We start from the raw sequence: 15,463 nt of genomic DNA, 5'->3' as shown, positions 1-15,463 counted from the left end.
TTGTCTAGGTACTACAGTAAAAGAGAGAAGAAGTCTGGAGACACAGGGGGGAGAGTTATCAAAACTGGCTTAGTTGCCCATAGCAACAAATCAGATTCCACCTTTCATGAAAGGTTGAAACCAACTGGCTGCAATGGGCTACTAAGCCAGTTTTAATAAATGTCCCCCACAAGGCTTTAGTTAGCAGAGCTGATTTGTAAAGTGCTTTTGATTTCTACCATCTTCACCAACTACAGTGGTATAACACATAGGAACTTTATTATCTTTTGTCTTTTCATCTGCATTTTGCCTAGGTTCAGGTAAGTTATTTGTACTATATGTCTAGTTAGTTTCTCAGACGAAGTTGCGCCCCGATTGGGGAACAGAAGACTATGGTAACACTTGGTTGTCAGGTATTGTGTGATCTGAAGAAGTGTAAACTATGTACAATAAAGCAGTGCCTATAGATTAGCCAAGCTCCCATTAAACATAGCATATACAGTGCCGATGCTGTGCCTTCCACCTAGCGCACAATTTAAGAACCATGGCGTAATCTCATGAGAGAAAGTTAAACTGTACAAATCATTGCTCCTATGTGATACAGTCCATCACATGAATCTGTAGCGTGTCCATGTCAGGTACCAACAATTGACATTTAGGGCAAGTGTGCACCATAAGGCTGGGCTGCTCCATGTTTTCTGCTCCTAGAAAAATAAAAAAAAAGGTAATATGGTCACTATATGGCTGAAACCTTATCGTTTATCGGCAGTGAACAGTGTTTTTTCACATATATCTACACATTTGAACATTATTCAAAGTTTGTTTTTTGTCACCCTAGGAATGTGATCATTGGTATAGGGCTTTGGAATACTTAGGCTTTCATCGATTGCAGACTTGGGGGGCCTTTGTTAGGCCTCTGACCATCATAGCACCCCATCATCACAAACTCAGTGTGGCAGATTTACCTAGAGGCTGTTCACATCTCGTTTTTGTTGTACGTCAAACGGATACGTTTAAAAATACAGTAGGAAAAAAAAAAAAAAGATACACGTATGCAATTTTGTAATTATCTATACTTTTTAATGTATATGGGCGTATGAGGGGCATTTGTTAGTGTCAGATAACCCCTTCAAGCCACTCTCCTTGTCGGACAAGGTATTAAAAGGTTCTAAAAGTGTCAAACACTTGATAAATGCAATGCAAAACAAGTATGCCAGTTTTTGATGCAAATTGCTCCAAACAATGGTGCGTTTTCAATAGCATCATGGCAATAGGCTGACTTGGAGAGCCCCCAGCCCCTGTCAAACTAATTTATTTTCTTACATAATCCACTTACACTTAAGACTACCCAGAAAAACTCCAGCCATCCTTGGCAAGGTTCTGGCGGTATCACCTCCAGTATGTAAATAGGGCCTGCAGCACTAGACTATATCAGCTGTAATCACAACTGCTTGTCCCTTTCCCATGAATGAAGGAAATGGATGGCGCTAGTAACTGCTCTACTCCCATTCACATCAGTGAGGGCAGTACTGGTGGCGATGCAGGGTGTTGGACCCCTGCCAATCAGATACTGATGACCTAGCCCAGGATATGTCAATGGTAAAATCCTTGACAGCCCCTTTAAGTAGATAAAACAAAAAGACTATAGTCGAAAAGAAAGACATTTCTGTTACAGTTTCATCTAGTTTAGTTTTGCAACCTGATTCACAACTATTTTATATTAAGTAGCGACACATTTTTTAGTTGACAACACAGTTGAAAATTATGTAAGTTGAATTAGAGGGTAAGATGAATGTAGCAGCTTACCTCTGGATACAAGAGGAGGATTTTCATGTCGCCTCTGAAGCTGTTCTATGGACTGCCTGAAGAAAAAGGAACATATTAAACATATTAATCTATTCAATCAGAACAAACAACTTATAATATAATATTATATATATATATATATATATATATATATATATATATATATATATATATACATACATATATATATATATATACACACACACACTAGCAGAAGGACCCGGCTTCTCACAGGTATATTTAATCTATTTCATTTAATGTTTGTGTGTGTCGTTAAAAGATAGACAGTATCCACTATAACAGTAACATCTACAGTACCCCGCCCCTTTAACAGTGACCTCCACAGAGGCCTGCCCCCTTAACAGTAACATCCACAGTACCCTCCCCATTAACAGTGACATCCACAGCGGCCGCCCCTTTATTAGTGATCTCCACAGTACCGTCTCGTTAACAGCAATTTCCACAATAACCCGCCCCCTTAACAATGACCTCCACAGCATCCGGCCCCTTTAACAGTGACCTCCACAGCGGCCACCCCTTTATTAGTGACCTCCACAGAACCCCATCTCCTCAACAGTGATTTTCACAACACCCCATCCCCTTAACAGTGGCCTCTACAGCAATCTGCCCCTTAACACTGACTGTCATAGTGGACCGTCCTCTTAACTGTGACCTCCACAGCAGCCTGCCCCTAGGGTGGCCAGGGGTCCGGTTTTAGGCCGGACAGTCCGGCTTTCAGACTCCCTGTTCTCTGTCCGGTGCAGGGCCTGGACGGACACAGGAATGTCCTTTTGAATAGCTCACACAATAGCATTGTGCTGTCTGAGCGTGAGCTGCAGGGAGAAAGTCATCCTCCTTCCCAGCCCTGCAGCTGACAGAAGTTGATTTTTACCTTCATTTTTTTCAATCCCTGTCGGCTGCGGAGTGGGAGGGGCGTGGCCTAGCCAGATTTGGGGTGTGGCTTAGCAGGGCCTGTGGGCAGGGTTTTTAAGTCCGTCCTACCTGCCCCCTGAACTGTGACTTCCACAGTACTCCGCTCCCTTAACAGTGTCATCCACAGCACCCTTGACACGTGCATTTTTATTATTGTGAATGTTATATTATATACCGTATATGCCGGCGTATAAGACGACTGGGCGTATAAGACGACCCCCAACTTTTACACAGAAAATATAGAGTTTGGGATATACTCGCCGTATAAGACTACCCCTTTTTCAACACACAGCAGTACATTACTGCATCCCACCACCATCCCTGGGTACCTCTGCCATCCCTGCATCCCACCACCATCCCTAGATACCACTGCCATCCCTGCATCCCACCGCCATCCCATGGTATCACCACCATCCCTGCATCCCACCACCTTCCTTGTCCTCCCTCCCTGCCTCCCAGACCCTAAACATGTGCCACCTATACCCTGAACATGTTTTTGTTATGTTATTCTTCATATTCACATATGCACATCTGCGCCGCACGGAGATCTCGCACATGCGCAGGAGCGAGATGCGAGCGGCCGTGAGGATCCCGTGTATCCACGCTCGCCGCATGAAATCTCGCACATGCGTAGGAGCGAGATGCGAGCGGCCGGGAGGATGGCGGTACAAGGAGCATACAAGGTACAGAGCAGGGGGCGGTATACAAGGTACAGCGCAGGGGGGGGCATATACCGTGGGTTACATAGCAGCTCTCAGCTGCTGGGGATACAAGGCAATAGCCCGGGCTCTCTCTGTTGATAATTCGGGCGTCCCGGCACTGCAGCGCCCGGCGTATAAGACGACCCCCGACTTTTGAGAAGATTTTCATGTGTTAAAAAGTAGTCTTATACGCAGGAATATACAGTAAGTTAAAAATTCACTTTCATTATTTATTTATTTAATAAACTGGGAACTATCTTATCTAACCTACTGATTTAAAACCATCTTCAGTTGACCCTTTGAGTGCTGAATAGTTATATACTTTTTTTCTCCTATTAGCTTGTGTTGCTGATTTTGCAGTGGCAGTGGGATTTTGTATATAGTCTGTGACTAATTGAATTTGTGTGCACCTGCTGGATTTGTGGTGGTGGCACGTTGCCTCCTATACTTGCCCACTGGCCTTGCGACGTTTATGCTATCTGGTGCATTATTGTAACCATTTACTCTGTTGGTTACTGTTATAATAGCGATGTCGATACATTTGTTGCTATTACTGCCTGATATTTGTCTGGTGATTCCTGATTGACGGCGCAAAGGATCGCTATACTGCCTATTAGCTACTCAGTAGCTCGCACTCCTGAGATCTAAAATACTAGTCACTGCCCCCCGACATGTTTCGCCATATACATGGCGTCTTCAGGGGATCGGCGCAGACAGCAAATAAGTAATAAAAATCCACAGCACCCTGCCCCTTTAAAGAGGACCTTTCACCGCTCCTGACATGCCTGTTTTAATAGCTACATGCATTTCCCATGTCATAACCATTCTGGAACATCTATTCTTATGGCTCTATGTTATGCCATTCCTTTATTATTTCTACTAGAAGTTATGAATGAATTGCTATTAGCCTTCAGTAAGGGTACAGAGGGGAGGTAACCAGTTGGGTGTGTGTCCCTGCACAGACTGACAATGGCAGCACTGATTGGATAGAGTGAGTCTGTGCAGGTACACACCCCAACTGGTTACCACCCCTCTGTACCCTTACTGAAGGCTAATAGCAATTCATTCATAACTTCTAGTAGAAATAATAAAGGAATGGCACAGCACAGAGCCATAAGAATAGATGCTCCAGAATTGTTATTACATGGGGAATGCATGAAGTTGTTAAAACAGGAAGGTCAGGAGCGGTGACAGGTCCTCTTTAACCACCTCAGCCCCCATAGCTTAAACACCCTTAATGACCCAGCCACTTTTTACACTTCTGCACTACACTACTTTCACGGTTTATTACGCGGTCATACAACTTACCACCCAAATGAATTTGACCTCCTTTTCTTCTCACTAATAGAGCTTTCATTTGGTGGTATTTCATTGCTGCTGACATTTTTACTTTTTTTGTTATTAATCGAAATTTAACAATTTTTTTGCAAAAAAATGAAATTTTTCACTTTCAGTTGTAAAATTTTGCAAAAAAAACTACATCCATATATGAATTTTTCTCTAAATTTATTGTTCTACATGTCTTTGATAAAAAAAAAAAATGTTTGGGTAAAAAAAAATATGGTTTGGGTAAATGTTATAGCGTTTACAAACTATGGTACAAAAATGTGAATTTCCGCTTTTTGAAGCAGCTCTGACTTTCTGAGCACCTGTCATGTTTCCTGAGGTTCTACAATGGCCAGACAGTACAAACACCCCACAAATGACCCCATTTCGGAAAGTAGACACCCTAAGGTATTCTCTGATGGGCATAGTGAGTTCATAGAACTTTATTTTTTGTCACAAATGATGATTTTTATTTTTTATTTTATTTTTTCTTACAAAGTCTCATATTCCACTAACTTGTGACAAAAAATAAAAACTTCCATGAACTCACTATGCCCATCACGAAATACCTTGGGGTGTCTTCTTTCCAAAATGGGGTCACTTGTGGGGTAGTTATACTGCCCTGGCATTTTAGGGGCCCAAATGCGTGCGAAGTAGTTTGAAATCAAAATCTGTAAAAAATGGCCGGTGAAATCCGAAAGGTGCTCTTTGGAATGTGGGCCCCTTTGCCCACCTAGGCTGCAAAAAAGTGTCACACATCTGGTATTGCCGTACTCAGGAGAAGTTGGGCAATGTGTTTTGGGGTGTCATTTTACATATACCCATGCTGGGTGAGAGAAATATCTTGGCAAAAGACAACTTTTCCCATTTTTTTTATACAAAGTTGGCATTTGACCAAGATATTTATCTCACCCAGCATGGGTATATGTAAAATGACACCCCAAAACACATTGCCCAACTTCTCCTGAGTACGGCGATACCAGATGTGTGACACTTTTTTGCAGCCTAGATGCGCAAAGGGGCCCACATTCCCTTTAGGAGGGCATTTTTAGACATTTGGATCCCAGACTTCTTCTCACGCTTTAGGGCCCCCAAAATGCCAGGGCAGTATAAATACCCCACATGTGACCCCATTTTGGAAAGAAGACACCCCAAGGTATTCAATGAGGGGCATGGCGAGTTCATCGAAAAAATTTTTTTTTTGCCACAAGTTAGCGGAAATTGTTTTTTTTTTTTTTTTCTCACAAAGTCTCCCTTTCCGCTAACTTGGGACAAAAATTTCAATCTTTCATGGACTCAATATGCCCCTCATTGAATACCTTGGGGTGTCTTCTTTCCAAAATGGGGTCACATGTGGGGTATTTATACTGCCCTGGCATTTTAGGGGCCCTAAAGCGTGAGAAGAAGTCTGGAATATAAATGTCTAAAAAATTTTACGCATTTGGATTCCGTGAGGGGTATGGTGAGTTCATGTGAGATTTTATTTTTTGACACAAGTTAGTGGAATATGAGACTTTGTAAGAAAAAATAAAAAGAAAAAATTTCCGCTAACTTGGGCCAAAAAAATGTCTGAATGGAGCCTTACAGGGGGGTGATCAATGACAGGGGGGTGATCAGGGAGTCTATATGGGGTGATCACCCCCCTGTCATTGATCACCCCCCTGTAAGGCTCCATTCAGATGTCCGTACGTGTTTTGCGGATCCGATCCATGTATCCGTGGATCCGTAAAAATCATACGGACGTCTGAATGGAGCCTTACAGGGGGGTGATCAATGACAGGGGGGTGATCAGGGAGTCTATATGGGGTGATCAGGGGTTAATAAGTGACAGGGGGGGGGGGTGTAGTGTAGTGGTGTTTGGTGCTACTTATTACTGAGCTGCCTGTATCCTCTGGTGGTCGATCCAAGCAAAAGGGACCACCAGAGGACCAGGTATATTAGACGCTGTTATCAAAACAGCGTCTAATACACCTGTTAGGGGTCAAAAAAAAAAATCGCATCGGCGATCGTTTGCTGGCAGGCTGGAGATCCACTCGCTTACCTTCCGATCGTTCACAGGAAATCTCGCCTCTCGCGAGAGGACGCGTATATGCGTCCACCCAGAATAGCAGGGCCGCCGCCAGGACGCAATCCTGCGTACGGCGGTCCTGAGGCGGTTAAAGCTGACCTGCAGCAGTGAGGAAAAATGGCTGGGTTGTTATGGAAACCTGGTGTAAAACGGTGTGTATGTGGAGACTAAGGGCCTGCGAGATTCTATTGGCTGATAAGGGGCATGTGACCGTGTGCATGGCAGTTGGGATATGAAGAGAAAGACTTGCAGGCTTCTATTGGCTCATGTGATGTTCATGTGTACATGACTGGGACCAGAAGCATTGCTGAAAGATGCCTCTGCACTGGAACTGAGCGGCAGGAGGCAGGTGAGTGGACTTTAGGTACAGCACAGTACTGTCCTAAAGTAGAATGGTGTCTAAAGCTGGAATAACCCTTTAAATGTATTTTATCAAATGCACTATACATGTCTGATTTGAAGTGCTTTCAAAGATTTCTTAAATGGGTTTTTCAATACTTTCAATCGGTAGGGGTTCAACACCCAGGGCCCCCGTCGATCAGCTGTTTGAGAAGGCACTAGCGCTCACAGTGCAGTCACATGGCCTGAAGTGAATGGGGCTGAGCTGCGATATCAAGCACAGCCGCTATACAATATATGGCGCTGTTCTGATAGAAGACCATAGTGCTACTGTGAGCACCGATGCCTTCTCAAACAGCTGATCGGCGGGGTTCTAGGGAGTCCACAGATCACATACTGATGACCTATCCAGAGGAAAGGAAAACCCCTTTGTGCAGAAGTATTTGCCGATTCAGGTAGTATGAAAAAGACAGAAGGTGTACTGACTGTGGGACAAGCTGCGTCCTTACATAGAGATTCATTTAAGCAGTTTCATCTTGTGAGCCCCAAGCACTGCTTCTTCCACTGCCTCCTAGGGACTGGCTTTCTCAGAACCACTTTCAGTAGTAACGTCTTACCAGATGTATATTTGCTGACATTTTACACATACTTTACAACTGCTTTTAACTCTGTGTAATATTTCAGTAAAGTAACCAAAATGGATTTGGTCCAAAATAATAGTATCCTAGGCATACATAAATATTTTGCTTTAGGCAACAGTTTACAGAACTTTATGGAATCCGCGATATCTGTTACTGAAGATTTCCATAAAACAATGCACAAGGTGATTGGCCAGGAATTCAGCAAAAATGACTGTTCAAAAGTGTGCATCAGTGGTGGCTGTGCAAGTATTACAGAACAGTGAAATACCGGTCAGAGTAAAGGCTCAATCAGACGACTGTATATTTGTGTCCGTATCCGGATGTGGACCCATTCATTTCATTGGGGCCGCAAAGGATGTGCTGTCCGCATCCGTACTTGCAAAGATAGAACATGTCCTATTCTTGTCCTGAATTGCGGAGAAGAATAGGCATTTCTATCATAGGGCTGGCCATTCGGTTCCGCAAAATGCGGAATGCACACGGCCGGTATCCATGTTTTGCGGATCACAAAACAGATACGGTTATTTGAATGAGCCCTAAGGCTCTGTTCACATCTCCATTATGGACTTCTTAATAAACTGATGCATCCCGGGGGGCGTGGCCTAGCGGGATATGTGAGTGGACGTGCGGTACAGAGCTCCTCTGCTACCTTGGACATTTATCCTGAAAAAAATCCTAAATTCGGCTGATTTCGGTTATACCCTGTGGATAGAATCGTAGAGGATACATATACGTTGGTGGGGAGGTGAAAACCGAGCACTATGACCCGCAAAAAAGACCAGAAAAGTTTGGAGAAGGAGAGCCAAGATGGCGCCGGCGCCACTCCGGGACGCTCCGGCCGGGTCACAGAGCTCCAGAAAGGCGCGGCAGCCAAACTAGAGAAATATGCCCGGCTGTCATCCGTGACCCCTGCGAAAGGCACCCCGAGAAAGCCTGGAACTAAAGGTGGGCTGTCTGATGAGGAATCTGATATGGAGGGACCCGATCCTGAGGATATGCTGATGGCGCAGTCTGGCCTAACCTCAGCGGCGCCTGACTCTGATACAGAGGAACCTACTTTGCGGGATGTCATGCAGGCTATATCCAGGTGTGGAAAGTCGCTCAACACCCTTACAATGCAGGTGGGGGCCATTAAGGAGGATGTCTCCATAGTGCGGCATGATATGCGAAAGTTGGCAGACCGCACAACTGCCCTGGAGGGCCGGATGGGCGAAATGGAGGACGTTGTGACACCTCTGACTACAAGTATGAGGAATTATTCCATGAGACTGGATACCATTGCTGCGAAACAAGATGATCTTGAAAACAGATCCCGACGGAACAATGTACGTGTGGTAGGGGCACCGGAGAGAGCAGAGGGGGGAAACCCGTCTGAATTTTTTGAATCCTGGCTGAGGGACAACTTTGGCGCAGACGTTCTAACCCCTTTATTTGCTGTGGAGAGGGCCCATAGGGTTCCCATGCATCCGTTGCCACCGGGTGCCCCACCTAGGACAGTCCTGATCAAAATCCTGCATTTTAGAGACCGGGACATTATTCTGAGGAAAGCGCGGGATAAGCCTGATCTGTCGGTTGATAGGCATAAAGTAGCACTCTTCCCGGATTACTCCCAAGATGTTCAGAAACGGAGGGCTAAATTCGCGGATGCGAAAAGGCGTCTAAGGGCACAAGGGGTGTCGTACTCTATGATGTACCCGGCCAAGTTACGAGTAGCTGCAATGGGGAATACGCACTTTTTTGAGGATCCTAAAGAGGCGGCAAGGTGGATAGATCGACATGAAAGGCAGCTAGCAGCAGACCATGAATGACCCACGTACTGAGGGGTGCCGTAGGGTTTACTGAATCAGGTTGTATGATTGATGTGGCCTGGTCATGCTTGGGTGTGAATGCCCAGGAATGCTGTTATGCGGGATGTGGTTATGTGAATGGGGATCCTGATGTAATGTCATTGGAAAATATAATGTTAAGGGTATAACCCTCACTTACTCTATTCTCACTTATGTTTGACCGAGGAGCAAGGAAAGGGGAGGTTCTGTACACCCGCTTAAGATGATCACTGTATAGTAATTATATACCCACGTTCTGTTCTATTGGGTATGAATTACTCTCTTCTATCTGAGACAAGAGAAGAGGTTTGTGGCACTCGTCAGCCTTTAATAACGGGTACGATGTTTTCTTCCCACAGGCCTTCTTTAGGTGATATAGTGGGACCCGTTGTAGAGGTGGCCGCAGTGTTGAGTACTGATGTTTACATTGTTGGGGGGGTGTTTTTCGGGGAGGGGGGTAGGGGGGGGTTATGTTTTACTTGAATGCACACACTGTATATGAACGTGAAGGTATTGGTCTACTGTCTATATTCATAGTGAACTACTGCTGCATCGGCTTACCAGGTGCTAAAAATCTAATAGCTGTGTTTATATATTTCCCGATCTCTAAGTATGGCAGGAAGGGTTAATGTGCTCAGTTGGAATGTGCGCGGGGTTAAGGATGTTCTAAAAAAGCGAGCAGTTATGGATTGTTTGAATCAGCATCAGCCGTTGGTTTGCTGCGTGCAGGAGACTCATCTCACCTCTGACCAGATTCATCTGCTTACTCCTAAGTGGGCAGGACATTGCTATCATTCTACTTTCTCATCTTATGCAAGGGGGGTGAGTCTCCTGATACACAGATCAATTGCATTCTCCTGCATCACTAAAAAGGTGGACAAAGAGGGGAGGTACGTGTGTTTACACTGTGTGATATATGCAACTACCTGTGTTCTGGTGGGTGTATACATCCCGCCACCGTATTCACCTGGGGTGCTTAGAGAGATACTGCAGTTTATTGCGGATGTGCCTGACGCTCCTGTTTTATTAATGGGGGATTTTAATAATATCCTTGTTTACAATTTAGATAGGTTGGGGGTGGGTCAAATTTCACATGCAAGCGGAACGTCGCCTTTTGGAGTCTTGATGCAGGAGGCTATGATGTTAGATTTTTGGAGGCTGAAAAACCCGTCTGTGCAGCAATTTTCTTGCTGTTCAAGTACTTATAATTTCTTATCTAGGATTGACCTCATGGTTGGAAATGCTCTTATGGGACAGTATATAGGAGACATACAATATTTGCCACGTAGGATTTCGGATCATTCCCCAGTGGTGGCGGTGCTGGATTTTAGTGCGTCACGTAAACGTGGTGGTGGGGGTTGGAAGTTTAATCCTTATTGGCTGCCTCTTCTGCCGGATGCTGGGGGAATTAGTGTAAAACTAACTGAATTCTTCCAGATTAATCTCCCGTCTGCGTCTAGATTGGTGGTATGGGAGACTATGAAGGCGTTTCTGAGGGGTCTGCTTATTGCAGAAGTTAATAAGAAGAAAAGTGAGTCTAGGGCGCGCACGCAAAAGTTAATTGCGGAAATGGAGGGGACGGAGGCAGAATATATTCTAAAACCACAAGTGGAGACTAGGGATAAATGGAAGGAGGCCCAGCAAAAATTAAATGATCGATTGTTAGAACAAGCAAAAAATAAACGTTTTTTCCAGAAACAGACCTTCTATGAGGAAGGGGAGAGGGCAGGTAGACTTTTGGCATTGGTATCTAAGGCTCAGATGCAATCTACGTATATCGCGGCCCTGAGGGACGTGCATGGGGTTGTCCAAAAGGAACCGACCAATTTGCTCCAGGTCATGTACTCATTTCACTCCACACTTTATAAATCCAGGCTGCGTGTTTTAGATACAGAAATTGATCTTTTTCTACAACCCCTAAAGTTGGGCATTTTATCAAACGAACATAAGGCGCGGTTAGATGGCCCAATTACCATTCAGGAATTGGAAATTGCATTAAGAACAATGTCCAACAATAAAGCCCCAGGCAGGGATGGCTTGCCGGCTGAGGTATACAAGCGATACTCTGACATTTTACTTCCCCAGTTACTTGAAGTCTGTAATGAGGCTAAGCAACAGGGACGGCTCCCTGAATCCATGAATGAAGCGGTCATTCCTCTTCTGCCTAAACCTGGTAAAGATATACTTGAAGCTGAATCATACAGGCCCATCTCTTTACTTCCAGTTGATGTTAAACTCTTAGCAAAGGTGTTAGCGAATCGTCTAAACTCAGTGATAACTACTTCAATGTCAAGACCAAGCAGGCTTTATGCCAAATATGTCGACAGCAGTTAATATAAGGCGTCTATTTTTGAATATTCAAGCGGCACATGTCCACACCTCGACCGCGGCGGTCGCATCTCTTGATGCGGCCAAAGCGTTCGACAGTGTGGAATGGCGCTATTTATGGTTAGTGCTCAAGAAAATGGGTTTTGGAACCGAATTTATTTCTTGGGTCCAATTGTTGTATGCATGTCCTAGAGCGGCTGTGAGGGTTAACGGTGATTTGTCTGACCCATTTATGCTATTTAGAGGCACGAGACAGGGGTGTCCACTGTCGCCGCTACTTTTTGCGGTGGCGGTGGAGCCCTTGGCAGAGGCCTTGAGAATGTCAGCTATGGTCAAAGGTCTTCAATATGGACATAGAACAGAAAAAGTGGCGTTATACGCTGATGATTTGCTTCTATTCATGGATGATTGGGAAAGTTCCCTTCCTGCCGCAATGGAAATTATTAATCAGTTTGGGACTATGTCAGGATTAGTCATCAATTGGTCAAAATCCGCCCTATTACCTTTAAATAGCCAAAGTATTAGGCCCTTACCGGATACAGGGGGGTTGCAAGTAGTGTCATCCCTAAAATATCTAGGAGTATGGGTTACTACAAATCTAAGCGACTATGAACGTTTGAACTTAATACCCATGCTAGGTGAATTCAGAGTGAAGATACGGGCCTGGAGCAAGTTGCCTTTGTCAGTCATTGGTCGAGCTAATCTCTTGAAAATGATACTAATGCCGAAACTTCTATATCTCCTCCATAATGCGCCGATTTGGATCCCACTAAGGTTCTTTTACACTGTAAATGCAATCTTCAGAGATTTGATTTGGAGGGGGGGTGTGCCGAGGATTAAACTTTCAACCCTGCAGAGACCTAAAACACAGGGAGGTTTGGCGGTGCCAGATCCGTGGTCTTATTATATTGCAGCCCAGTTGCAACATCTTAGGGGATGGGGAGACGAGTCCAGACTGAATAATTCAGCCCGTATTATTCAACATTTAATACTACGCACTTGTTTATTGTCTGCTTTGGAGGACGGATCTTTTCGTTCTCATGGCACTCAATATCCTGTGTTATCTATGATGCACAAAATTTGGTGGAAAGCTAAAGAGAAATTGGGCATTATGGGATATACTACTCACACACCTATATGGCCAAACCATTTGTATCCTGAATTAGATAAGGTTGGTGGAGTGCAGCAGTGGAACCAATATGGGTTGGATAAGATGGCTCAATTGTTTTCGAACGGAGCACTGAAAAGTTTTGAAGTGTTGAGGCAGGAGTTCAATATCCCTCATAGGTACTTTTATGTGTATTTACAGTTACGACATGCTATTCAGACTCAGGAAAGGAATGGGGAAGATACAACAGGCAGCTAGATGCGTTATTATTGAGTATACTGCAAGGGCAGGGACCACTGGTGGAGTGATTTCCCTTTACTACAACACACTCAGGGAGGAAATTGACAAATCCAGCCCATTACAGTTATATGACAAATGGAAGGTGGACATTGAGGACCTGACTAAAGAGAATTGGGAGAAGATTCTCACTGATTTACCAACACTGTCATTAAGTGAATCTTCTAGGATTTCTCAATTGTATCTCCTACATAGGGTATATAGAACACCTACATTGCTATTAAGAATGGGTTATAGGATAGATGATAATTGTCCACGTTGTAACGTATCAGGTGCAAACTTGATTCATTTAATGTGGAACTGCCCACGTTTAAGGAGATATTGGGTGGAGGTGTTGGAACTCATCAATAGAGTCTTTCAAGTGAACTTGGAGGTCAATCCGTTAATATGTTTACTGGGCCTGGTGGAAGTGCAGAGTATCATGTGCAAAAAGAAATTGGCTATTAAGAGAGTATTATACCAGGCAAGAAAATGTATAGCATTTCACTGGATAGATGAGGTGGCCCCCACTTGCCAAGAAGTATTGAGTAGGGTGCATGCATTAGTTAAATTGGAGGAATATGTCTACCTAAAAAGGGATTCGAAGAAGAAATTTGAAGCAATTTGGTCTTCATGGATCTCGTATCATGAGCTATCTTAGATGTGACTGTACACTTTGACTGAAATGAAGGATTTGAAGGATATTGATGTGAAGGAATGGTGAAAGGTTGGATGATGGTTGATGTCTGAATGCTTATGTCATGGGGTTATATGAGGAATGTGGAAATCCATGAAGTTATATGCTCTGCCTTGGAAGATTGGACGGTGATGCCTTCAAGAAGAATACCATGAACTTACAACTATGGACCATACCTGAATTCTTCTTCTAAGTGACTGTGCTTTGGGAAAGGGGGGTGGGACAAGGGGGGGAGGAGGGGAGGGAGGGGTTATAGTTGTGTATTGTTAATGCACTTATTTGTAAAAACAAAATAAAAATTATTTGATCAGAGTTTTCCAAATGCATGCATGGGATACCGGAGGTTTTTTAGTTTTTCCGTTTTTATTTTTCTTCCCTATCTTCCTGGAGCCATAACTTTTTTATTTTTCCGTTCACGTATCCATATAAGGGCTTGTTTTTTTGCGGGACAAGTTGTACTTTCTAATGCCACCATTTAATATAGCATACAATGTAGTGGGAAGCGGGGGAAAAAATTCCAAATGGTATGGAATTGGAGAAAAAAAAAAATGTATATTCCTCCACCGTTTGAAGCAGGGTTAGAAGGTATGATTGTGTGATGTAATTGCCGATTATTTAGAGCAGGGGTCCGCAACCTTCGGCACTCCAGCTGTGGTGAGACTACTACTCCCAGCATGCACACTTGCTTGGCTGTTTTCAGAACTCCCAGTTCCCTACCACCTTCCCTTTGCGGCAAAACTATAGGTTTTATATGTCTAAATACTGTAAAAATACATTAAAACTTAAAAAAAAAGTTACATTACCATATTCTGACCTCAATAACTTTTTTATAGTTGAGTCTACTGAGCTGTCTGGGGACTCATTTTTTGCGGGCTGATATGTAGCTTTTATTGATACCATTTTGGAGTGTGTGTGACTTTTTGATCGCATTTTATTCTTTTTTGGCGGTAAGAGAAGCAATGAGAAAATGGTGAATCAGCCACTTTGATACTATTTTCCGTTACGCCGTTCGCCGTATTGGAAAAATATTTTTATAGTTAAATAGTATGATTTTTATATATTTTTAAATTATTTATGTATTTTTTTATTGTAAGAAAAGGGGGTGATTACATTTTTTATATATATATTTTTTACATTTTATTTTTTTGTCGCCAATGTAGGAAGCTACAACACTCAATAATTTTTTTTTTATTCAGTATTACAACTCTCCATACAGAAGCATGGTAACATGTGAACTGCTCATTTCTTATGCTGACCACAACATAAGAATTGCAGCTCTTATACACTGGGTCTCTTCAGAGAGACCCAGCGTATTAAAGTCAATTGCTGGCATCCAAATTGGCTGCACAGAGATGCCGGTAATAACCCAGAAGCGTGCGCTTCCTGGATTTTCAAGGTTTAGATGCCATGATCACACCTGGTCACGGCATCTAAA

At 43.6% G+C, this 15,463-nt stretch overlaps 1 protein-coding gene across 1 annotated transcript in view; it reads right to left on the bottom strand.

The window, feature by feature from the left end:
* The window catches only part of OPTN (optineurin), a 59,790-nt gene that overhangs the window by 20,443 nt on the left and 23,884 nt on the right, over positions 1–15,463 (bottom strand). The window contains exons 13-14 of the mRNA XM_040413204.1: positions 1,786–1,841; positions 143–683 (exon numbers count right to left, since the gene is read on the bottom strand). Coding sequence (XP_040269138.1) covers positions 571–683; positions 1,786–1,841 — 169 coding nt within the window. The 3' untranslated portion in view covers positions 143–570. The remainder of the gene's footprint in view (positions 1–142; positions 684–1,785; positions 1,842–15,463) is intronic.

This window comes from Bufo bufo, chromosome 1 (genome assembly GCF_905171765.1).
Source record: "Bufo bufo chromosome 1, aBufBuf1.1, whole genome shotgun sequence".
NCBI lineage: Eukaryota > Metazoa > Chordata > Amphibia > Anura > Bufonidae > Bufo > Bufo bufo.
Note: the sequence above shows the minus strand (reverse complement) of the source record. Positions and strands in the feature narration are given on the sequence as shown.